Genomic DNA, 26,941 nt, shown 5'->3' with positions numbered 1-26,941 from the left:
CCCAAGCTGGTCTTGAATTTATAATTTATCTATCTTAGGCCTCCTAAATACTGGGATTACAGGTGTGTGCTACTACACTAGGCTATAAACTCATCAGAGTAAGGACATAAAAAAGTGTTTTGGAAGGAGTGACATGGAATATATTGTCTAATTCATGAGAGATTTTCTGTAAGACTCTTTTTTTTTTTTTTGGTCGGTCGTGGGGCTTGAACTCTGGGCCTGAGCGCTGTCCCTCAGCTTTTCAGTTCAAGGCGAGTGCTCTACCACTTGAGCTACAGCGCCACTTCATGAGAGATTTTCTAAGTTGAATACGATTCATGCACTCAAATAAACACAATCTAATCATTAAGTGGTTGTCTTTAAAAGGCTTGATTTCTGTCTCTTGAGAAAACAAACAAACAGGGGCTGGGTCAGTGGTAGAGTGCTTGCCTTGCATGCATGAGGGCCTGGGTTCCATTCCTTAGCACCACCCAAGCAGAAAAAGCTGGAAGTGGCACTGTGCTCAAGTGGTAGAGTGCTAGCCTTGAGCTGAAGAGCTTAGGGACAGTACCCAGGCCCAGAGTTCAGGCCTCATGACCGACAAAAACAAAATAAATAAACAAACAACAACCATGTATTTAATTCAGTTAACTATCCTAGAAATGTTCATTCTTACAGGGATATATTATAACGTTGTCCTCCAGGGGGCATTAAATCGTCAGCAAAACACTAGTTTCACTGGAAGGCACTCAAATCCATTCTTCAAGCTCAAACAGTTGGGCTTACTTCTCATTGGGATGCAGCATCTTTAGGCCCCAGATCCAGAATTTCATGCCTGGGAATTCCCTTGGACTTTTAGGCTAGACCTAACACTTCCTAGACTGGCTAAGGTGGTGTGAAAACACAGCAGCCTCGAATGTGTGTGTTGCCATCTTGCTCTCTGTGTCTTGCTATATTCGTGGATTGGCTGATCTCTCTAGCAAACCTTTAAATATACTTTCGCTTTAGGTCAGAAGCCCTTGGTGCTTGAGTCAAATGACTAAATTTACCTCTTAGGAGATCTCAGATCCTGGGTCACAGAACTCTGTGACTATGCTTTGTCGTCCTGAAAAGACTAACTCAAGGGTAGGAGTAAGGATTAGTTAAAATAGTCCAAAGAAAGTAATTGGTGCATGGTAAGTGTTCCATAAGTGATACTTGAAACGCATCATTATTGTTCCTCCATCTGGAGTGAAGATGTGTGCCATATGGTGCCCGCCTTGCCTCCTTCATCCCACAGACCTCTTTACCCATTTATCCCTTGGATCCTGGGATTCTATTATTTTTGCCTACATCATCACTTTATGAAATCCCACTTAAATTTCAATGATTATCTATAACAACATTTTAAGACAAAGAAGCCCATCATTTCCCTGTTCCATTCCCCTACCTCTGACCAGTGACAAGGACACAATGTCTTCATTATGCAGTAGCTGCACAGGTTTGTATGCTTTTCAAAACACACAGTACTGTATATTTAATATAGATGCATTGTGTGTGTGTGTGTGTGTGTGTGTGTGTGTGTGTGTGTGTGTGTGTGTGTGTTGGACCCCAGGTTTGAACTCAGGGCCTGGGCAGTGTCCCTGCCTGATCTTTTTGTTCTCAAGGCTAGTGGAGCCACAGCTCCACATCTGGCCTTTTGGGGATAGTTTATTGGAATAAGAGTCTCATGAACTTTCCTGCCTGGATTTGAACCTCGATTCTCAGATATCAACCTCCTGAGAAGCTAGGCTTACAGGCCTGAGCCATCCCAGCTTGTAGGTGCATTGCTCAATATGTGAAGTACACATCTATAAACCAACTCAGTGGGCCTACCAATAAGAAGACTTCATTTCTTGGAAAAGGAAAGATATAGCTCAAATTCAAGTTCGGATACCCAATAAGTCTTTCACATGAATAAGAGTCACGTCCTTTTCTGGTAGTGAGGGTTTATAGATAATAATAATAATAGCCACATGTTTCACAGTGACTTCATGCAATCCAATCTGACTGTTAAGCCTTTCCTTTGTGGCACAGCTATTTCTAAATTAGTTACACATCCCTGTCTAGCAGAGGTAATCGTGAGGATAGAGATGTGCCATCCTTTTCTTTTCCACCATGTCTAGCATGGAGTAGAAGCACAGTAAACATTTGGTCTCATAGCCTAATGTACCTATTTTTGAAGAGCAAATGCAAAAGGCATTCCAAGGAGAACACCTGCAGGATGTCTCGCTTCTACAACCACCTGGGATTGCGACAGCTGGGTATTTTGAAGTCTGACAGACACTTAGGCAGATGAATAATTCAGCCACAGCTTCCCCCTACTCAAGAAAGATAATACACCTTGCAATCCCATAGACGTTTAGGTTCACAGGCTAATGGACATGACACGTTGTGGAATGATCTCGTTCTGCTTTCTTGACCAGTAAGGCACTCTATTTTCCATGGTTCAAAGTTAAGCTTTTATTTGGTTTTGAAATTAAAAAAATAAATTTCATTATTAAATAGTGAGATGGGACTAACTAACAATCAAATAGTAGCTTACTCAGGAATATAACCGCCGGGGTGGGGTGGGGTTGGGGGGGGGTGTTGGGAAGGGAGGGTTACAATTAAGGTGGGGGGCGGGAGGAGGAAGTTGGGGGTGGGTGGAGATAGATCACCTAAACTAAAATAGTTATGTTGAACCATTTGTGAACGGTTAGTTCAACAGTGATGCGATTCGAAAGGAACTGGAATACAAAGTTTCAAAATGTTGACAATGAATGGGCGCAGCACACCGCGTCTTCTTCCTGGCGCTGGCCAACTACCCCCTTCCTCCACCGCAGCCAGGGTGGGCATTACACCACCGTGCTGATGTCATCCGGCTCATCGGCTTTCTTTTGCCTGCTTGGCAGGGATTTCAAGTATTCCAGGTGTCTCCGGGCGTCCTCCTGGTTTTGCCGCACGTAATAGACCACGTACGAGATCACCATGGTGAACCAGCCAAACATGGTGACCAGCATGGCATAATCCGTAGTCTTTTTAGGGAGGTTACAAAGGTCGGCGTCATTGGCAGCATTGAGGAAGGGTCTTCCTGCGTGCTCGTCCAACACCGACGTCTTGCAGATCACATTGTGGGCCGTCTCGTGGTTGGACGCCATGCTCCTCAGCACTTGCTGGAGAGTACAGTCACAATGCCAGGGGTTGTTGGCGATCCTGGCCCTGGCCTTCAGGTTATTGAAGGCATTTTTGTGCACGCTCTGAATCCGGTTGTCAGACAAGTCCAGAGTCTGTAAGGTTTCGGCGACCCCTTTGAAGGCATGCTCGTCGATGAACTCGATGCCGTTTTTGGAGAGGTTGAGAACTCTCAGTTGATGGAGGTCCTTAAAAATCTCATTGGGGATGGATGTGATCTGATTGGAGTCCAGATACAGTAAGACTGTTTCAGGAGGGAGATCTCTGGGTATTTCCTTGAGGTTTGCATTGCTACAGGTGACATTTAAGCCTCCGGAGGAAGAACAAAGACAGCCCTTGGGACACATACTGGCAGAATGAAAGCACAGTATCATAAGAACAAAACTTTGTAGGAGGAGACACATGGAGAGGGAGCGGGTTAACCACAGGTCTACCAGATTCATGCTGGAATGTCAGCATAATCGTAAGTCCATTCCTCATTTACTCCAACTAGTGTGGCAACGGTTCCAGCTCTGTCCACACCGTCGATTTCCTTCTTGTGGGGCTTTAAAAGGTCGTGGCTAACACACGCGTCTCTTCATTATTCTTGTCTTTGCTTGGGAGCCTACGGAAAGGGAAGCAGATGCAATTAGCTCTTTTGCAAAGGGAAATGCATTGCAATTAAACAGTCTCTCAGGTATCTGGTGTGCTAGTTGGGAAGGAAGGTTCGTTATGCAGGCAATTTCCATCGAGGCCACTGGGAGTTGCCTGTGGAATGGGAATCTCCTGCTCAAATCCCCAGGTGCCGGGGAGAGGGCTGTTAATAAAAGACAACCTTTCCAAACTCCTGTCACCTTGTTTTTGGCTGGAATTAAAGGCAACAGTCTCGATTTCTCTCGTCTCTGCTGTTCCCCTCTTAGACTCCTTCTAAATTCTACGGCAATAAAATTTAATTACATCTTTTGCCCTTCCTGCAGTAGCAGATGTATTAATGCAATTTAGCCCTGCACTTGGACAACAATGAGAAATAATACCAGGACTTCATGGTTAACGACCATAGACAGGAATGTCTGTCTTGGCTTTTGAATGGATACCCAGTTTGGAATACTGGTCCTAAAGAAGAATGATCTTTAACTTGAGTTAAGAAATGAACAAATGCTTTCCAACCTTTACCATACGATGTTTCTGGGGGACAGATAACCAAGAACTTCCCAGATTGTCACTTCCCTGTGACTTCTTGAGATTACATTATACCTGGGAGAAGGCTCTTAACTGAATTTTCTTTCTTTTTTTTTTTTGGGTCCGGCCATGGGGCCTGAACTCTGGGCCTGGGCGCTGTCCCTCAGCTCTTCAGCTCAAGGCTAGCGCTCTACCACTTGAGCCACAACGCCACTTCTGGCTTTTTTCTTTTTGCTTATGTGGTGCTAAGGAATCGAACCCAGGGCCTCAGGCATGCAAGGCAAGCGCTCTACCACTGAGCCATCTTCCCAGCCCTTAACTGAATTTTCAAAAGATTCTATTTTCTAAACAATGTATTCCCTGTACAGCAGAATTTCAAGTATGACACTCACCTGTAAGACTTTCTTTTTACTACTGAAATAAGAAATACTAGCTTCTAAGAATTCCCCCAATAGTTGTTTTCCCCTTTTCAAGTACTATAAGCATTGAAAAAAATAGAAATTAACTACACTCAATTACAAACGTAAGTGATATAAATAAAATGATAAATTGTATGCAATGACAGAAAGCAGAGATGCAAATATAATTTAACCCTCCCAGTACCCTCTGATACAGAGTGGAAAGGCATAACTTTGCAATCAACAAGTTCATGTAGGAGATGAATGATCCTGCAGATATTAGGTGACTTGCCCAAGGTTGAACAGCTGGTAGGTACACAGACAGATCTCAGATGAAAGTTTGTTTTCTGATTCATTCATCTCCTAACTCTTTCACTACCCCCACAGCTCTCTTTCCATCACATCTCCTCTATGAACATAGGACCCAACGAGCATTGCTTTGGGAGGATCTCAGATGCTGTTATGTTGTGGATCTTAATTCCTGATCCTTCTTTCCAGCCTAGAGGGATCCTTGATTTCAGCTTTTCCTTACAGAACCTGAGAAACAAGGCAAGCATTCACTCTTGCTATACAGTGAGCAACAAATGACTTTATGCAAACTTATCTTTTCTGAAGATCCCAGATGGATAAATACAGAGGGAAATGATCCAAATGTTAACCAACTCACAGAAGAGATGATTAATGTGAGCTGAAAACATCATGAACTGGGTTGTTAATCATGGAAAAAATGAGATTAAGAGCAAGCAGGATGGAGAGGATGTGCTTTTGGAATACTGTATCCCTTAAATGCCAGAAAATGCTAAAGAAGGATCCCTAATCTTACAAAGTCATCCCTCATTCATTTGCAATGAAGTGTCCTGTCCGTCTCACGTTTTTCCTTCAAAAGTGCATTGTGTAGCACCTGGGTGGGGTCTCTAATAAGTATCTAGATCAGAGCAGTATAGAAGAGACATTATTCTGAGAAACAAGCAGAAATACAAAGCAAGAGTCGGTGGGAGGCGCTCACGAGAAGGACATAACAGACAGGACAATGGAGGAATAATGAGAGCCTCTGTCAACCAAGGAACCTTCATTAACCAAGTCTGCAATCAGCTACCTACTAACTTACTAAAAGCTTGGGGACCTCCTCTGGAAGGTGCTTCACCTTTCTCCTGAGATTATGGTTAGTAGTCGTTTTCTTTTTTATGTGTATGTAGAAGTGTTCAATAATTCATACTGTAAAATGTGCGGGGACATGGGCTTCTTTCTGCCTCATCTAGAAGCGATAGTAAACAATTTAAAAGTCGTTGGTGTATCAGCTTTGATCTTTGCTATCCGTTCTTTGAGGATAAGTTATTCAAGTGACATTCTAATAATTTTTTTTAAAACAGAGACGTAATAGAAGTTGGTATCCACTGATTTTATATGCCAATGTGGTAGACTTGGCAAACATCACAAGTATAGACTCCAAGAAGGTCACAGATGCCCCAGCTGAGCCATCTACTCACTGGATGGAAACTTGTTAGGAGTACAAATACAGAGTCTATCTTCCACCACAGAAATTATGCTCAAGTTAAATACTGGGTCTTCTCTCTATAAAGTTTGCTAAAAGAACAAGAAAACTTCCAATCGGCTAGACTGCTAGGTCACTGTGACGTGGTCTTTACCTTAGACCTGATAAAGTGACAAGAGATGTAGAATGTGGGCAGTAGAGTCCTTAGGTGGTGTGATCTGAATATGTGGTCTCTCACAAACTCATATATTGAAATTGAATCCTCAATGTGAACGTGTGTGGAGAAGCAGAGCCCTCATTATTGGGATTAGCACCCTAATAATGGAGTTCCTAGACCCCCCACTCCCTATCTATCCAGTGCATATGTATTTATACCACATTTAAAATCAGGGCCCCAAACTTGTTTGTGGCTTGTGCTTTGCCACTTGAGTAACACTTCTAGCCTGGATTTCTGCTGGTTATTTTAGAGATAGAGACTCATAGTCTTTCCTGAAAAGGCCAACTTTGAACCAGTCTCCTGAGTATCTAGGATTACAGGCATGAGCCACTAGCACCTGGCCCTGCTTTGCCCCTTCTATCATGTGGAGACACAGGGAGAAGATGGCTAACGCGGCCCAGGGAACAAGTGCTTACAAGTCTTCTGGGAGCCACCTTGAAGTTGGACTTCTTAGCTTTCAAAACTGTAAGTAATAAATGTCTGTTGCTTTAGTAACAAAAATTGACCCAAACAAGTCCAGGAGATGGTCTAGACATCAAGTCAAAGATGTTGAATCAAGCAATATCTAGTATATGTCTGAGTCAAGCAGAAAAGGTCAGATAAAGTGATGTTATGGAAATGAACCCTATGTATTCAAATGTTTTTTTTCTTTCATGCGATTGTTTCTAACACATTTATAAGATTATTTCTTTGTTGCTTTGTATGTCCCTCCCCCACAGTATAACCCCTGTTTTCACTGTAATTGATGTAGGTATAACTTGTGGAGGGGAAGGGGAAAAACAAATCATTTAAATAGGGACCCAGGTGGACCCATTGCAACAACGAGATGTACAAGTAGTTATGTCAAAAACGAACTTTACAACTTTGGTGGGGGGGGGGGGAGCGGGAAGGATTGGGTGGGGAGGCGGTGGGCAGAGGGGGGGGGGAGAATGGGAAGGGATGGGAAGGGAAAACAAAGGAGGAGGCTACAATGCTTGATAAGAAATGTACTCATTATCTTGCCCATATAATTGTGACTCCTATGTACAGTATTTTCACAATAAAAAAAAGGAAAAAAAAAGATGTTGAATCAAGTTCACCTTCACAAGGGAGGACAGAAGAGAGCTACTTCTCTACTCCATGATACCACATGATACCACACAGCCAGTTTCCATAGGGATTATTGGATGGATATAACCTTCCGTCAGCATAGATCCACACAAGCTGTTGCAAAGGGAGAAGTGGAAGTGGGCAAAGAAAAGGAGGCGGACATTCTTCTGTCTGGTTATCATCCAGCACAAATGCTGAACAAGAGCTCAGAAACCTAAAACGTCTTCTATTCTGTTTTGAATCAAGTTTGCAAACAAATCACAAACTATAAACAAATTCTACCCTTCTAGGAAAAAGGACTCTTTAGTGGCTTTCCTTAACTTTTGTCTCTGCTTTCAACTTAGGATCAAGTAGAGAAAGCTAACTACACTTCAACCAATCACATAGCACATTCTGCTTCTGTCTAGTCCAACTTCAGCTTCCTGGGCAGACAGCCTCCAATCAGGGCTCAGCAGAAGCTTTCCTTGATTTTCCACTCTATAAAGAGATTATATATATCTGTCTGCCTTTGAGTCTCTGCCAAGTGCCAGGGGGGTAGTTGGTTGACTTTCCTGCTAGAGAAAATTCTGAATAGATCATCGTTACATCTTTCCATTGTCATTTAACCAGTCTAAAGTTGATAAAGTTGGCTTTTTCAAGGCAATTATTTCCATAATTAGCTTCATGATTATAGAAATTACATATTCTGATTTATTTGTATCATTATATATTTTTTTAAATTAACTATGGATTATATAAACTACCAATCTGTGCAATCCTTGACCAAGAAATATCAGGGAAATTGAATCTGGACTAAGTAATTCAGGTGAATGAATTGCACAGGTGGCTTTTCTCCTCCTTTGTTGCTTTGGCAAATGTTGGTTGACATTCACATCTTTATCACCGAGTTTCATCATAAATTTCATGCATTTCCACTCCTAACAACCTGCCACAGAGGAAGAGGCCATTAGAGCCTCAACTGGGGTGTATCTAAAACTAAAATCATAATTTTCACCCTTCAACTGCATCCAGTGACCGTCCCCTCCACCATACACTACCTGTTCTTTCCTGCTGATTTCTGAAAAGGGTTCACTGTCACCTTCTGCCATCTCTCATATTTTATACTCCCTGGGCCTCTTTCCTATTTCAAACCTCCATCTTGTTCTGAAAAATGGCAAAAGCCTTCCTCCTGGACTTCTGTGTCCAAGTTTTCTTTGCTTCCATTCTCCAAATAGCAAGTCATATCCTCCCACTAATAGAAAAGAGTCAATGGCCCTGATTTTTGTGACAAGCTCATCATCACACACTTCCTCACAGACACAGATCAATGTATAGGAAGTTGATAATAAATGACACTACATCCCACATGAATTTTCCACAAACCATCCTAACTGAACAGCTCTCAACGTAGAGTGGAGTCTACATTTAGGATCCAGTTTCATTGTAATTAGGCTCAAAAATTATAAAAGCTGCATCATTTAGTCAAGGATGCAAACTGATAAGGATCTTTACTTTTTAATGGAATGTAATCTGAGGATGAATCCAAATTGTTAAGGCAGGGAGTACCTGGAATCTCTAAACTCCCTCTGTTATACCCTAACCTCTGATGTTATATCAATTGCAACTTTAAATACTCCAGTTTGTCTTCCCTAACAGAAGAGAAGATACCAGAAGGAAGGACCTGTGGCATTTCTTACTTATTTTTGTGTTTTCACATTGCCCATGATAAAAGTTTAATAAATGTTTAATGAAATGAGTTAAGGTCAGTTCTCATTTCATCATTAGTTTTCTTGTCATTTATTATATTCCAGGCACTTATTGTAATGAACCCATGTAACAAGATGCTAAAACTGAAGTTCTGACTAGGCAGGTTCCTGGTTAAATGTCTGTAGAGTGAGGAGTGCAGGTGAGGAGTTAACGTATGATACTTGGCTAATGTGTTCTTTGACTAACATCTTGTATAATGAACAATAAGAAGGGCCTGGAGCTATCTATCTCATCACTTCCTTGTGGGAAGAGTTTATCACATGACCCTTGGAACTGGAAGTGAACAGAGTGCTTCAGACTAAGAAGCATAAGCCTGATGTTTGGCGGTGGAGCTATGTAGTGCTCTAAAGTTGGAGTGAACCCCCCCTCCCCTCGTGTGTAAATAAATGATAGAAACTATTTCCTATGGATCATATATAGTCTCCAGTGGGGAGATGTTCCCCAAGGGGTGCATCTTGGGTTCTATAGGATTCTTTGGTAAAGCAGAAGGGTCTCAGCAACAAGAGACTAAGGGTAAGTACCTAGGTTGAAGAAGAAGCCATCTTAAAGGCATGCGCAGTCAGAGTCAGGGAGGTAGATAGAGTAGCTGTAGTAAAAAGAGTCTCAGGAGAAAAACACCAGGCCCAGGGACCACGATTCTTTGCAATGCATGGTCATCTCCAAAGCAGTTGATACCCAATTATGCTGACCTAAGATGGGAGCGAATAAAGGGACAGAAAGGAAAAATTGAGCAGCCTACCATTGTCCATTGTTTGAGCGTGCAGCAACAAAACATGGAGAATAGCTGGATATTATATATAGCCTATTTCGCAGTGTTTTAGGTAGACATTTGCATTAGAAATATAAGTGATGGAACTTGATTTTTTGCTTTTGTTTGAATTAATTGTGGTTCTGGCTTAAAATAATGTCAGGACAATGTCTTATCTTAGACTAGGCACAGAATTGCGAGGCTCATACACCAGGGCTGAGGGGAAGACTATTAGACAGGGAAGAGTGGAGGGGGAGGTGAAGTTGCAGTTTTCCGTGGCTACACATATGCCATTTGCACAAATCCTCCCAACCACCATAGAGGGAGCCACTGTGACCTCTGCACAGATGAGGAAATCAAGGCCCAGGGAGGTTATGTGACCTGTCATGACAGCAGTGTTCTATGTCAAAAGCAAAAACTTAAGTCCTTTGGCCTCCATGCAACATAGCACGGCACACCATTTTATAACTGCTGTATTTCTTTTTCCTTTGCAACTGACTCCACTAAAATAGGGAACAAGAGCCAGGATGCATTCCACATGAAGTAGTTGTTGCATATTGTTAAAGAGAAATGGATGGCAAAGAAAAGGTTGCAGTATGCTTTCACGTCAAAAGCCCTAAACGTGGGGCTGGGAAGGTGGCTCAGTGGTAGAGTGCTTGCCTTGCATGCATGAGGCCCTGGGTTCGATTCCTCAGTACCACATATGCAGAAAAAGCCGCAAGTGGCGCTGTGGCTCAAGTGGTAGAGTGCTAGCCTTGAGTTGAAGAGCTGAGGGACAGCACCCAGGCCCAGAGTTCAGGCTCCACAACAGGCAAAAACAAAAAAACAAAACAAAAACAAACAAACAAACAAACAAACATAAAAAGCCCTAAACGTGAGGTTGGTAGAATGCCAATGAGGGAAAGTGCCAGGTACTGATTTTGAGTCCTAATCTCTGGGAAAGAGAGAGGGAGATGGAGGGAGAGATAGAGAGGGAGAGAGAGAGAGAGAGAGAGAGAGAGACAGAGAGACAGAGAGACAGAGAGAGAGAGAGAGAAGAGGAAGGAAGGAAAGAAGGAAGGAAGGAAGGAAGGAAAGAAGGAAGGAAGGAAGGAAGGAAGGAAGGAAGGAAGGAAGGAAGGAAGGAAGGAAGGAAGGAAAGAAGGAAAGAACCAGGCACTGGTATTCCTGTTAGCAACTCAGGAGGCTGAGTTCTAAGGATTGTGGTTCAAATCGAGCCCGGGAAAGAAAGTCTATGAGACTCTTATCTCCAATTAACCACCCACAGCCAGAAGTAGGGCTAGAGCTTAAGCAGTAGAGAGATTGCCTTGATCATGAAAGGTCAGGGACAAAGCCCAGGCCCTGAGTTCAAGACACAGGACTAGCACAAAACAATCCTCCAAAAATTTACCTTGTAAATGTAACCTATTGTGATGTTCATGAATATGCTCTCATTTGGTTGTCTCTCAAACATCCACAGAGGGATATTTTTCCTCCTATTTTAAGACACTTGAGTAACTCCTGCAGAAGAACTCCTCAAAAGCACACAATTGATAAAAGCAGGGCAAAAGTTAAATCCCAGATGTTCCCCTAAACAGTTCTCATTCAACATGCATTGTTTTATCTCTTACTGGTTGTTTTTGATATGGAGAATCTGTAAATGTAAGTGCTGAGTTTTAAGTGTCAGACTAGCTCTCCATGGACCTCTTCCTACAAAGTTTGGAAAAATCCAGGGTACCTTCTCCTTTGTTAGTTTCTCTTTAAAGTGCACTCTGAAATAGACCCTTTTATCAAAATGACAAGCAATCACTAGGTGCAGGTGGCTCCTGCTTATAATCTTAGCTACTCAGGAGTTTTGAGGCTAGCCCAGGAAAGAAAGTCTTTGAGACCTCCTATCTCCAATTAACCAGCAAAAACCAGATGTGGAGAGCCAGTCTTGAGTTACAGTACAGCACCCTAGCCCCCAAGTTCAAGTCCTAGTACTGGCACATACACAAAAAAGACAAGGTATCTTTTTGATCCACATTTGTCAATTCAAGAATGGTTTTTCCATTTTTGAAAATAATTTTAGAGAATAAGTCCTTAAGATAAACAGTATAAAACAGATTTCTCTCTTGAAAAAGGAAATCAACACAGAACTAAAAAAATGGCAAAGCCTCCCATGCTCCTGGATTGGAAAGATTAACATCGTGAAAATGGCAATACTTCCCAAGGCTATCTACAAATTCAACGCAATACCTATCAAAATTCCAACCTCATTCTTCAAGGAAATAGAAGAGGCAATCCAAAAATTCATATGGAACAATAAAAGACCCTGAATAGCAAAAACACTCCTCAACGGAAAGAACACTGCTGGAGGAATATCAATACCAAATTTCAAACTCTACTATAAAGCCACACAGCTTGGTATTGGCATAAGAACAGACCTCAGGACCAATGGAATAGAATTGAAAACCCAGAAATGAACCTACAGACCTATAGCCATCTAATCTTCGATAAGAGAGCTAAAACAATAGAATGGAAGAAAGACAGCCTCTTCAGTAAATGGTGCTGGCAAAATTGGTTAACTACATGTAGAAAACTAAAGCTAGATCCTTATATATCACCCTGCACCAGAATCAACTCCAAATGGATCAAAGACCTTGAAGTCAAAGCAGACACTCTGAAAACATTACAGGATGGAATAGGAGAAACCCTAGGTCTCCTTGGCTCAGGCCGAAATTTTTTGAATAGAGACCCAGAAACACAACAAATCAAAGAAAGGTTGGACAAATGGGATTGCATAAAGTTGCAGAGCTTCTGCAGGGCAAGTGACATAGCTAGCAAGATCAATAGAAAGCCCACGGATTGGGAGAAGATCTTTACTAGCCATACAACGGACAAGGGTCTCACATCTAAAATATACTTGGAACTCAAAAAATTAAACCACCCAACAACAAATCCTCAAAGAAACAACCGCCCAATAAATAAGTGGGCGAAAGACTTAAAGAGAAACTTCTCTGAAGAAGAAAGAAAGATGGCCAATAGACACATGAAGAAATGTTCAACATCCCTAGCCATAAAAGAAATGCAAATCAAAACAACATTGAGATATCACGTCACCCCAGTTAGAATGGCAAAAATCAAGAACTCTAACAACAACAGATGCTGGAGGGGATGTGGACAGAAAAGAACCTTACTTCATTGTTGGTGGGAATGTAAACTTGTTCAACCACTTTGGAAAACAGTATGGAGGTTCCTCAAAAGACTTCACATAGAACTCCCCTATGACCCAGCAATCCCACTTTTGGGCATTTACCCAAATGTTTACAAACAAGACCACACTAAAGCTACCAGCACAACAATGTTTATTGCAGCATTATTTACCATAGCTAAGATATGGAACCAACCCAGATGCCCCTCAGTAGATGAATGGATCAAGAAAATGTGGTATATATACACAATGGAATTCTATGCCTCCATCAGAAAGAATGACATTGCCCCATTTGTTAGGAAATGGAAAAACTTGGAAAAAATTATATTAAGTGAAGTAAGCCAGGCCCAAAGAAACATAGGTCCCATGGTTTCCCTTATTTGCAATATCTAGTATATGTATGAGTCAAGTGGAAAAGGTCAGATAATGTGATGTCAGGAAAATGAACCCTTAGATATGTATTTTAAAGTTTTTTTCTTTCATGCATGTGTTTCTAACGCATTTATAAGATTATCTCTTTGTTGCTTTGTATGTCCCTCCCCCACAGTATAACCCCTGCTTTCACTATATTTGATGTCAGTATAACTTGTGGAGGAGATGGGGAAAAACCAGTTGTTTAAGGATACAGGTGGACCTGTTGCAACAATGAGAAGTACAAGTTGTCATGTCCAAAACGAGCTTTACAACGTCGGTGCGGGGGGGGGGGGGGGAAGGGGGGGAAGCAGAAGGATTGGGATTGGGGGGGAGGGGGGAGGCTGGGAAGGGATGTGAAGGGTAAACCAAAGGAGGAGGCTGCAATGCTTGGTAAAAAATGTACGCATTATCCTGCCCATGTAATTGTAACCCCTCTGTACAGTATGTTCACAAATAAAATTAAATTAAATAAAAAAAAAAACAGATTTCTCTGCATACATTTCCTCTTTTCTACATGATCTGGGAAAGCTCCAGGATCGATTTACAAATTCTTCTTACCCAGAAATTCACTGGAGAAACAAACAAAAACTTAAAACATTAAAAAAAAAACACCCAACCAGTAATCAACCCTCTCTGGGTATCCAGCATAGGGTATGGATATTACCATGTCTTAGCAAATATCTGTAATTATTACACACCATGCTACAGGTTTATGAGGAGATGAAATGGGAAAAGGGCCACTTTGGTTTCTTTCTGCTTCTCTATTATTGTGCCCCAGCAAGTTCCCATGACATTTCTAACAGCGAGAGCATTGCAAACTTTAAAATTATAATCTACATAAGTTCATCTCCCCAACACTCAAAAGAGTCCAAGATAACTTGAAAGCTGTTTATAGAAAGCCCAGACTTAAGCTGAATTCATTGTAGATATGTGTAGGATGAGTGGTTTTTAGTTACCATTTCAGAAAGTTAACCCTACATCATCCTTCTGACATTACATACCATGATCATATTCACTGGCCAGGTGGATTAAGCACAAGATGGAGATAAAAACTACAGTCTAGAAAATGGAGTTAAATGTGGAGTTCTTAAGGAATGAACTCTAGGACCTTAGCAAATCACTCATGTTTTCCTTGCTTTTGTGGCTCGAGGATCAACTCTGACTAATCTAGAACTGGAGACATTTTACAGAATGACTAGTATGGGCTCTGTGAGAAGTCATTGAAGGAAAATTGGAAACAAAACAAATGAAATAACCACTGCACCAAAATAGGCTGCAGAATTTGTATATTAACTGGAAAGATAATGGAAGAAATAAGATTCTAGACTAGACAAAAAAGCCAAAGGGATGCTATTGGAAGAATGGGAAGCATTCAAATGCTGACATCATGCTAGATCTTATTGCAACAAATGTAAGCTTCTTGGGGTTATATCATGATATGAGAACTTCCTATTCATAGTAGATGCGTGTAGATACATTTTAGGATAAACTGCTGTAACAACTATAACCTTATTTTGTATGTATGTGCTTGTCATAGGGCTTGAACTTTCCTGCCTGAGCTGGCTTCCAACCACCATCCTCAGAGCTCAGCCTCTAAAGTAGCTAGGATTACAGGCATTAGCCACAGGTACCTGACACAATCGCAACTTCTTAATTGCTCAGCAAAACCAAACTGCATCTATGTAGAGAGATAGAACCAGCAAAGAGTAACATAAGGATTAAACATGCAAGAGCTCATTATAATGCTTGTTCAACTTGCCTGAAAGTTTCAAAGTTTTCCCACAGAAGTTAGGTGTAGGAGACCTTTTAAGTTTTAAAAGAGACTTAGTGAAGAAATTCTCCTCCAATGAAGGAATTCTAGTTGGAGTATCCACAAACCTTTTGAAACCAATTTCACACTTCTGCTTCTGGAACTATGAGAAAAGAGCTGTGTGCTGTGTAACATACAAAATTTGTGGTCATTTATTATAGCATCCATAGGAAGCTAAGATCAACAAAAGAATAGAACTTGAAGGCATTTTTGTCTAACTCCCATCTCTAGAGCTGGAGAGCTTTGGCTGCAACTAAATCACTCTAGTTCCAAGTTTCCTGGAAGCCAAAAGAAGTACACACACACACACACACACACACACACACACACACACATTTACAAAATGGGTCTTTTCTGATACAGTAAAAGATAATTCACTATTAGCAGAGATTGGAAAATACTTCACATTTCAGAACCTTCAAAAGATTCTGAAGCCAAGTATCTGTGGCTCACACCTATAGTCCTAGCTACTCAAGAGACTCAGATCTCAAGATTGTAGTTTGAAGGCAGCTTGAACAGAAAAGTCTGTGAGAGTCATCTCCAATTAACCAACAAAAAGCTGGAAGCAAAGGTGTAGCTTACAGGGAAGAGCACCAGCCTTGACCAAAAATGCCAAGGCTGTGAAACCATGCAGTCAAGAGTTCAAGCCCTAATGCTGGCAAAAAAAAAAAAAAGACTCTAGGAAAAGACCACTATACAATATAGCAGAGGAATGCTGGGCAGCTGGTGGCTCATGCCTGTAATCCTAGCTACTCAGGAGACTGAGATCTGAGGATCGCAGTTCAAAGCCAGCCCAGGCAGCAAAATTCATGAGACTTATCTCCAACAACCACTGGAAAACCAGAAGTGGCGCTGTGGCGCAAGTGGTAGAGCACTAGGCTTGAGCTGAAGAGCTGAGGGACAAGGCCCAGGCCCAGAGTTCAAGCCCCATGACAAAATAAATACATACATACATACATATATAAATGAAATTTTATATATAATATATCATGTATAACATATATTTTACATATGTATATATATATATATATATATATATATATATATATAGCAGAGGAGTGGTATAGACATATTCTTCTTTGGCTCAAGCATCAGATGAAATCATTGATCTGTTTTAAAATAAAGCTAGACAATCATCTGAAAATGATCTTTATTAGAGATGTAGGATTAAACCAGGCTGAAAGAGAAAATAAGGGAGATCAGGATTGTTAGTTAGCAGGTGCCTTACAGGCCTGGGAGCCATAGAGTTATCTGTACTCACATTTGATTGAAAAATCACTGCTGGGGGCAGCTGTGTTGGGTAATTGGTTCATACAGGAGCTATCTCCATGAAGTGAGACACAGGATTATCTCAGTTATCGGAGAATCAGGGAGAGTAAGAAACTTGTGGTTTAAGGCCAGTCTAGACAAAAAATTAGACAGAAGACCCTCATCTCCACATCAGCTGGATATAGTGAAATACACCTGTCAGCCCAGTTATGCAAGAGATTGGGATGATCTCAGTGCTAGGTCAGACCAGGCAGTTTGTAAGATCTCTTCTGAACAGAGAAAGCTGAGTGCAGTCGTCTTCAGCTGTGTTCCTAATGAAGAGAAGTATAAATAGGATGATCTAGGTCTAGGCAGATCCAGGCTAAAAGCAAGACAACATCTCAATAATACCCAAAGTATGAAGGCTATAGGCACAGCTGAAGTAGTAGAATACCTCCCTAGAAAACTCAAAGACCCGAGTTCAAGTCCTAGTACTGCCTAAAGGAAAAGAAAATTAAGCAGATAGAGTCAATTTAGCAGAATATTTTGATCACTGACTGTAGAGGGCTGCCAATCTTTCTAGTCTACAATGGAGATTAGCTCCTGTGGATTATTAATATATGACTTTAAGAATAGTATTATGGTGTGCGCGTGTGTGTGTGTGTGTGTGTGTGTGTGTGTGTGTGTGTGTGTGTGCATGTGTTGTATTGGCCAGTCCTGGAGTTTGAACTTTGGGCCTGGGCTCTGTCCTTGAGCTTCTTTTGTTCAGGGCTAGCACTCTACCCCTTGAAGCACAACACCACTTCCAGCTTTTTTAGACGTTTATTGGAGATAAGAGTCTTCTGGACTCTGCTGCCAGGGCTGCCTTTGAATTGCAATCCTCAGATCTCAGCCTCCTGAGTAGCTAGGATTACAGACATGAGCCACTGATGCCCAGCTAGAACTTTTTCTTTTCTTTTTTAAGAACTGAAGAATGTAACTAGGGATACAGGTGGACCCATTGCAACAATGAGATGTACAAGTCGTTATGTCAAAAAAAGAACTTTACAACTTTGGTGAGGGGTTGGGGGAGGACCGGGTGGGGGGGAGTAGGATGAGTATGGGAAGGGATGGGAAGGGGAAACAAAGAGGAGGCAACAATGCTTGATAAGAAGTGTACTCATTATCTTGCCCATGTAATTGTAACTCCTCTGTACGGTATTCTCACAATAAAAATTAAAAAATAAAAAAAGAACTAAAGAATGAACTAAGCACCTTGCTCCTGTTAGGTAAGAACTTTATCATTTTAATAACACTCCAATCCTTTTGATTTTAGTTTTTTAGACAGGCTTTCATGGTAAATCGCCCAGGCCAGCCTTGATCTATGATCCACTTACCTGTATTTCCTGATTAGCTGGCATTATAGGTGTGTGACTTCATGCCATGCTTTAAAATTACTTTATAAATTAAGACTTCTGAAGTTCAAACATGCAACAAACCAATTATCTTTTTTTATGGTCAAGGTGATGTACAGAGGGGTTTCAGTTACATAAGTTAGGTAATGAGTACATTTCTTGTCAAACTTGTTACCCCCCACCCTCAATTTTCTCCTACTCCTCCAGGCATATCCATGCCATTTTTACAGTTGCCATTTTGGCATAGGTAAGAATAATGAGTATCCTTTTTTAAAGTTCCAAAATGATCACAACTTGTTAGAAACCTAGTGAGTGAGATTCTATATTTTACCTTTTTCTGCATTATGTGGTGGACATTTAGGTTGTTTTCTATTTCTTTTTATCATAAGCGATAATGAACTGAGACAATAACATCCATATTTTACCTCATTGAGAGAACCAGCGAATGAGGATAATGACTTTAAATTGGGAGAATTGATTGTGTCTGTCAGTTTGTGTAGAATATAAGCCCACAGCATCAAAGGTAAAACCACACAGAGCCACACTGGTCTCTGTAGGGAAATGGTAGCTTGACCACTTTCTTCTGATTTTAGCTATTGTGGACCTTGGACATATTGGTTAACATCAGAGAGGGACCAGGGTCTAAAACTCTTCGTTTCTTGGCTAACACAACACAGTGGAACAGAAAAGCAGGGTCCTAGGTACTTCATCAAGACACTGTGTTGAAAAAAGAACTTTACCATTTAGGCAGGGGTAAGCAGGTGTGTAGTTGTGTAGTTGTGTGTAGTAACAATGTTTGATAAGAAATGTATTCATTACCTTGCTCATGTAACTGTAACCCCTCTGTACAGTATTTTCACAATAAAAAACTTATTTAAAAATTCATATTAAAAAAGCCTATTAATTTGCTACTCCTGTAACATTTTCTTGGCAACAGTTCTCTATTTTCTCTCCCAAGAACAGTCACTAGGGGGAAATGATTCCTTTATGTGATTTCCATGAAAAACAGCTGTCGAATGTATGTGTATTGCAAAAAAAAAAAAAAAAAAAAGAAGAAAGGATTAGCTTGGTGCAGTGGCTCATGTTTGTAATTCTAACTACTTGGGTGTTTGAAATCTGGAAATTTGGAACACTGAGGTTCCAAACAAAGCTCAGGACAAAAAAAAAAAAGCAAGACCTCAAGTCAGGAGACAAAGCTAGATGTAATAGCAAATACCTGTTGTCTTAGCTAGGAACGTATATTCAGACTAGTCCAAGCAAAAAGCCAGAACTTATCTAAACAATAAGCAGATGGAATCATAGTTCAAGTGGTAAAATGCCTGCCTAGCAAGTCTAAAAAGTTTGTGTAATCTCCTTTTTGTGACTCTGTCACTTGCTAGTTACTAGTTACTGGTAGCAATTTGACATTTACCAGCTTTCTGGGTTTTTCAAAAAACATTTTTATTAGTGTATATTAGTTGTAGGAGGAAGGATTTCACTGTAACATTTACACATACAAATAATGTACAAATAACGTACCCCAATCGAACTCACCCCTCCCATCTCTTCTTTATACCTTCTCCCCTTCACATAAAACAATTTCAGTAAGTGTTCTAGCTATTCCTTCATACTACCTATCAAAATTTTTTGTCAACCATTGCAACAATGAGATGTACAAGTCGTTATATCAAAAATATCCTTTACAACTTTGGTGGGGAGGGGAGGGGGGGAGGAGGATTGGGTGGGGAGACAGGGGCGGGGGGAGATGGGAAGGGATGGGAAGGGGAAACAAAGGAGGCTACAATGCTTGATAAGAAATGTACTCATTATCTTGCCCATGTAATTGTCCCTCTGTACAGTATTTTCAAATTTTTTTTGTCAAATTCATCCACATTCATCTTCTTATTTGCCCTCACTCTTCCCTCTGGTACCAAGGATTTAGTATTTAGCACTGGACTTCGACATTTTCATATATAAAATTACTATGATAATAGTTTTTTCATATGGGTTTGGTAATTGTTTCCAAAAATGACTTCCCTTATCTATCATCCTATATTACTCATGCTTTATTACAGTCTAATGTTAAATCTTCTCCCATCAAGATGTAGAGTTCCTTTACCAGTCCTTAAATCCAGTCCGTTCTGGTCTTGCTTTGAGCATATCAAGTGCAGAAGTGACACTAAGCAGTTCTCTCCACAAGACCTGTATGATTCCTGCTTTTGATTTTAGAATCCTTCCCAGAGGCCATTTAGAGATGCAAAGGCCTTGCTAGCCACTGAATGATGAGGAACCACACAACGGACAATCGAGCTGCTCCAGAGGAGGCATCCCAGTTTACACCTGACATACTCCAGACATATGAGAAAGCCCAGTCTGGATCATCAAAGACAATTATCTAACCTGCAGCTGACTAGACTAAAGAGAACCACTAAGATGCTTACAGGTTTGTGAGTAATAACAAATGCTCCTAATCATAGACGCCTTCTTAGGTAGCTAAAGCTGATTAACATGTATGCCTATTTTTAACAATCAAATGAGTTAACATATTTATTTCTTAGCACAAGGCCTGATTGATAGTAGATTGATATAAAGCTAACAACTAATGAAAGAATAGGCTTCTTAATAAAAGTAGGGTATAGACATTATTCAAAAATTTTGTAGAGGCTCAATGCTAAAGGACATTAATGGTTCCATTGTGGTTAGAAACCAAATTATTATTGACTACAAAGTCATTAGTATCCCAATTTGTTGCAGCCCCCCAAATGACATCCACATACAGAAGATATATAAGCAATTCTGGGGTTAAATCTGAGTAAGGAATGTAAATACTATGTACTCATGTATCCTGGTGCTCAGCCCGGTGTCTGGTATGGATTAAGGTTCTGACGCTGAAGTCCAGTGGTTCAGAGCAAGGACTCAGACTCGACTCAGACTGACTGAGTTTAAACCCTAGTCTCTTCAGTAACCTTGCCTTGCTTTCCCCATCCATTAAACTTCACTTCTTACTTTTCTGTTTGTAGTAAAGATAATGTGAGATCATTTAGGTAAAGTACCTACAACAGAACCTGGCACTTTTCAGTGCACAATAAATGTAAGCTATTTCTTCCTGTTGAGCAATTTTTGTCCAAACCTATTCTTGGCACAGAGCTGGTTTGGCAGTTCTGAGCAGGTATGTGTGCTTGTTTGTTTTCTCTAGCTCTCAGAAGTTGTCCTACAGTAAACACAAAGACAAACATCAAAGAGTTGAGTACTAAGGAAACAAAGGTTGCAGAGATGCAGTAAGAATTTAAATGCCACGTCTCAGTAACCCTTATGATAACAGAAGGGAAGTAAATGGCATTTTGCTAGTTCAAGAGTCACTGCCAGCATTGGGATTGAATTAAATTAATGGGAACCCAATTTCCATTATTCAGACTGGAAGGGCCCAAAGCAGTTCTCCTTCTACCCCATTTTACCTTGGCCATTTGTATCCCAATAAGCCTTGTCTAGAGCTGTGAACGTATACACATTCTCATGAAAGTGCCTGGGTTGGTATAACTGAGACTGATGCCTAGTTCCTAATTTTGGTGAGAGATTAGTCAAGAACTCACTTGCCTCAGCTTATCCTTCTAACCGGTGTTCTTCCTAACCAAAGTTTCAGAAAGCTGGTTAGAACTAATATAAGGGACAAAGGCCTGGAGTCAAATTCATTGCTCCAAGTATGCATAAAGTGAAAAGTCAGGTAATCAAGAGTTACCTGCTAACCTATGCAGCCCTTTAGACTCTCATAATTCTTCCCTTCCAGAACCCTTGCCCAGCAAACTAAGTTCCAGCCTTCATGCAATTTGCTTTAGATTTCAGATTCAGATTTTTCTGGTTAGCATCCTAATGTACGTTTTGTTCACATTTCATCTTCTCAATGAGCACATAAGGGAATCATGTCAGGTCAACATTCTCCTCATTTATATCATCTTCGGCTATGCACTTTAAAAAAAATATACAGAAGTCTCAGAGGAGAAGACAAAGATGCAAAACTAACAAAGATCTGTAGTCCTGGGAAGTCATATGAGGAGTTGCCTGGGTTCTATCGATGGAAATTCAATTCGCACAGTAGTACCACCAGCCAGGTTGCCTCCTGTTCACCTAATTATATCAATGGATCAATGTCCTTACTGCTCTGTTCTCCATCTGAGCCCTTTACCTTCTCAGTTAGACACAGGGTTTTCTCAACCAAGGAAAACCTCTCTTCACAGGAAAGAAATCCCAATTATCAATAAAGGAAATGAGAACTGAGATTATGGCCTGTCTTTTCCAACCTGTACAGTTCATTCAAATTGCACAAGTGTAAAAAAAAAAAAAAATAGGAGCCCTGACTTGGCTTGATTCCCTACTGGGAGTTACCCGGAAAAATTAACAGCTACCTGGGGATTCAGCTTTTGTCAACAACAAAGCAAATAAAACTTTCTAAGCCCATTTAATTGTCGGCATGAAGCAATAAGACTTCCACTATCTCCTGGCTCAGACATAACATATCAGTAAAAAAATCCGAGTCGGTATTTTGCATCCTCACATTTACTATATCACATTGAACCACCCAGCATGTCAGCATGTGTGGTAACTGAACAGGGTAGGGAATCTTTCCAAGTAAACCTGAGAAAATCAGGGGGCCGAGGGTTGGGGAGGGGAAACAGCAGCCATTTCTAGAGCCTGACACAGTAAATCTCCATCTTGTCTCTGCTAAATGCCTACATGACTTTTCAAGAATACAGTGTTACCATGATGACAGGTAGTTACCGATTTCATTATCAATTGTATCTAAATAGTCAGTTTTCATACACAGTTCACACAGGTCTGCGACCACATTTTTTACATTATCTTTACTTAGGTACAGACTGTGAGAACTGCAAAAATGCACCTGCCATGGTCCCCCCAACTCCTTGATTTAATAACAGCTATGCTGAGCAGAAGCACATCCCAACAGAGCAGCTCATGTTCTTTCTCTGTTTTAGGTGCTACCATTCCTCATGTCTCAGATGGAAGAGCAAAGCCACCTTGCATGTTCAGGCCAGTGGACCATCTGAAAGTCACAGCTGTGGGCCATCCCAGAGCCCAGGCGGATGACACACACATGTTTTCTCAATGAAAACATGGCAGAGCATCTCAGGAACCTCACAGCCTGACTAGGGAGGGCCCGGCTCCTAACCTTGACCAGTGCTGACTGCTGGTCTCTTCTGTCCACATGGAAATAGAAGAGGAAGGGCTGGAGAGAGCCACTAACTGAGCAGCTCCTTGCACAATTAATTCCAAAGAAAAACAGAAATGGAAGAGGCAGCATCCAATAAATGAAAGCTGACATCTGGTCAGATGACTTGGGTGAGTCTCTGCTGCTCTCTGAGAGCCATCCCGATATGGTTCTAGTTGGTGGGAGGTGAGGCCTGGTTGAGGGGACACTGTGGTTCAACAGGGATGGTCCTAGCTTCCCAATGAACTGTCACCAAACCCATGACACTGACCTGCCCTCCAGGCCCAGAAACACACAGTCAATGAGGAGCGAGGTAAAAATATTTATAGAGAGTGAGAGTCAGGAAGAAACTGAACCTATACTGAGGAGATGCTTCACTTGAAACGTGTCTGCAATTCCTTCTTTAACCCAGGCTTGGAAGAGAAGACATCATCACGGATCCCTAGAGAATGGAGCCTCTGAGGGTTGGCAAGGCTCTAGTGCTCAGCTGCTAGAGTCTGGCAAGCACCTCACAGCTGCAGGCTTCGAGCTTGCTCCAGCTGAACGCACTGAGTTTGCTCCAGCTGCAGAAACAGCTGGCACTCACTCTGGTCACTCAGGCCTTCGTCATGGGAAGAGCTGTTTCAGTTACATTCCAAACAGTAGATTCTTAAGATGTAGATCCTGACACATCTGTTTACAGCAACCAACAATAATTTACAGTAGAGACTATGATTGTTGATTTATAACCAGCACTTGGAGGGGAGTGGTGGAAAAAGTATATTCCAGGTATCGGTGAGGGGAGGTGGGAGGGCAGTCATTAATTATCCTTTGCTAGTCCTAGAAAACATTCTCTCTTTTAGCTGAATATTTTCCCTGGCATTATTCTTTCGGTTGTCCTTTATTAAAATGTATGCCTGGGCTGGGTATGGTGGATTATGCTTTGGCGGCAGAGATTAAGAGTATTGCAGTTCAAGATCAGCCAACAAACAAGCAGAAAATGGTGGTCCATGCCTGTGATGGCAAAAATGTGAGGGGCATGGGTAAGTCCAAAATTGAAGTCCATAGTTGGATCTGGACACTATTCAAAACAACTGAAACAAAAGAAGGTGAGGAATGTGGCTAAAGTGATCGAGTGTCTACCTATAAAGCACAAGGCCCTGTGTTCAAACTCTAGTAACACTGTACAAAAAACAGATGCTTGTTCTCTCTGCAGAGTAGCATTCTACTCTGTACCACAGTGGCTGTTTACACAGTGGTGTAAACATTCGTCCCTTTATGAGTAAGTTATTACCATAAAGCTTCCATGTTGTGATCCTAGGTATTCCAGGAGCACCTCAGCCTCTCTTGGAAATGATGAGATGGGGGCTCCAGTGAGACACTAGAGCATCAAAGCAGGAAGAAAAATCCCAAAAGGCTCTTTCAGAAGGCAGCTGGTAGAATGTCTGTCTTTCCAGTGGCCACCATGGTGGAATGAAATGAAGCTGTGGGAGGAGATGGAGCCGAGGCTAATTCCTGATTATTTAAGCTGTGGATTATCTCAATGCCTGATTGTCTTCCCTTCCCATCTGTCTCCTTCATCTTGGGTCATTTTCACTGCTCATTATCACCAGCACCAGAGGAAAGACAAGAGGAAATGGAGGGAGATGAAATTCAAATGAATCAATCCTGCCACTTGTTAGCAGCTCAGCTCCCAAGTATTCAACGGGGAGGAGGCTGCAGCTCTTCTGGGGGCTTCAGTGCTCTGTGCTATTCTTGTTCTCTGTGCTGCCAGGCAATGTGGAGTGGGTTGCAAGGGAATGATCTGGAGGATGAAAGAAGGAAGGCAGGAGCTCTCTCCAGCAGTCGCTTCTTCCAAGAAAAGCCAAAGGGAATGATAGGCTTGGGGGCAGCATGCCACACGGAGTAGCCCACATTTTATTAAACAAACTCATGTTTGGAAGCACACTGTCCTGTCAGAACTAGAGGAAAAGGAATGTGGAGCTGTATTTAGAGCAATTACAATGCAGAGAATGCACTGATTGTCATAGCAGCAAAAAGAAAAGGAGGTTTCCTTAAAAGAACAAGGGCAACCGAAACAGAAGTGAACGATACCTTAAAACACTGAAGGGAGCCGGGCTCCCGTGGCTCACACCTGTCATCCTAGCTACTCAGGAGGCTGAGATCTGAGGATCACAATTCAAAGTCAGCCCAGGCAGGAAAGGACATGAGACTTTTATCTCCCATTAACCATCTGAAAGCCAGAAGTGGTGTTGTGGCTCAAAGTAGTAGAGAGCTAGCCTTGAGTGGAGTTCAGAGACAGTGCACAGACCCCGAGTTCAAGCCCCAAAACTGACAAGAAAATTTTTTAATCAATTAAATAAACACTGATAATGAGTAGGAAGAAAAATACATAAAGACCCCCTAAAACCACTGTCATTCAGACAAATGGAATGGCATGGGTTGGGAGACAGAACTTGGGGGCAGAGAGAATTTCCTTCTTCACTCTAAACTCATGCAATAGAAAGGAAGTGGACTCTGATGATCAATTTCCCAGCTTTCTCTGTGGTAAGTCTCCTGAAACCACACCAAGGTCCCCTCAAGTGAAGGGTCTATGTTGGCCCTTTAAGAGATTCTCTCTGGCAGAAACCTCATAATCCCAATGATTGATCATTGTGCCCAGTTTAAGACAGCCCTGAAGGGTAATTTCTAGAACTTAAGCTGTCTGTGGGGTTGGCGTGTATCTCTTTCCAACTCTCCAATCCTTACACCGATGATAATCCCCATGATATTTCTGGATAAGTCTTTTGCATTCCAAATCTTAACTCCTGTCATAGTTTGTCTGCCCACCTTGTCCGGGATGTACAGGTTATTGATTTTTTTTTCTGAATTGAACATTTATCTTTACATATGATGGTATACAACCACAGAGGAGAGGAATGGAACACAAGAAGTAACTGTACCAAAGGAAGAGGGCGAATGCAATACACCAAAGCAAAATGCAAGTTGAAGAGATGGAGGATGCAGACGAGAATAAATGACTCTGTTGGGAACTGAGGAGGAATATTGGCTTCCTCTGTGAGAAGAAACAGTGCTGAGGTTGTTACAGAAACACAGGTCATCACTCATGAAACCTTTATGGCATCTATAATATGCCCAAGCATTGGGAATAGGACAAGAAGAAGACAGGCTTGCAGTTTCCCTGGGCAAAGCAAGAGGCATAATCTGAGAATATCTTCCACTGTGATTGAGTCTATTAACAAGAAGTAGCCTTTTTCAGCTACGCCTAGGAACACAGTGTATCCTATTTGAGGACACTGTCATCAGTACAATCTTAGAGAATGTTTGTCAGCAGAGGAAGATATATCTGAGAGACCAGACTCAGTTATCAACAGAATACATCTATATACTCTGCCACCTAAACACTAAATAGTCTCAGACAGAGCATTTGGACCCTAAGTCTGAAGGGAATAAAGAAGGAAAACTGCTCAGAGAATGAAGATACAGGAATGAAGGATAGGAAATTTCCATCAATTAAAATATCTAAGTAAATTGTGATATGATCATAAGATGGAAGAATACAAAGCTGTATGTACATATACACATACACCCAGTCATTTCAGGGGATAAGTAGGCTTGGACTAGATGCCTTGTCCTTATAAATTGACCTGTTGAATTGCAGCACCTTTATATAGCTACTTAAAGATAGTAAAAATTTAGATAAAT

The 26,941-nt window shown here is 41.3% G+C and overlaps 1 protein-coding gene across 3 annotated transcripts in view; it reads right to left on the bottom strand.

The window, feature by feature from the left end:
- Positions 1–2,455: 2,455 nt before the first annotated feature.
- The window catches only part of Lrrc3b (leucine rich repeat containing 3B), an 87,107-nt gene continuing 62,621 nt past the window's right edge, over positions 2,456–26,941 (bottom strand). For all 3 annotated transcript variants that reach the window (XM_042680060.1, XM_042680062.1, XM_042680061.1), the window contains one exon: positions 2,456–3,775. In XM_042680060.1, coding sequence (XP_042535994.1) covers positions 2,835–3,614 — 780 coding nt within the window. In that variant the 5' untranslated portion in view covers positions 3,615–3,775 and the 3' untranslated portion in view covers positions 2,456–2,834. The remainder of the gene's footprint in view (positions 3,776–26,941) is intronic.

Source organism: Dipodomys spectabilis, unplaced genomic scaffold (genome assembly GCF_019054845.1).
Source record: "Dipodomys spectabilis isolate Male_0828 unplaced genomic scaffold, ASM1905484v1 ptg000054l, whole genome shotgun sequence".
NCBI lineage: Eukaryota > Metazoa > Chordata > Mammalia > Rodentia > Heteromyidae > Dipodomys > Dipodomys spectabilis.
The sequence above is the reverse complement of the archived record's forward strand: the minus strand, read 5'-3'. Positions and strand labels throughout refer to the sequence as shown.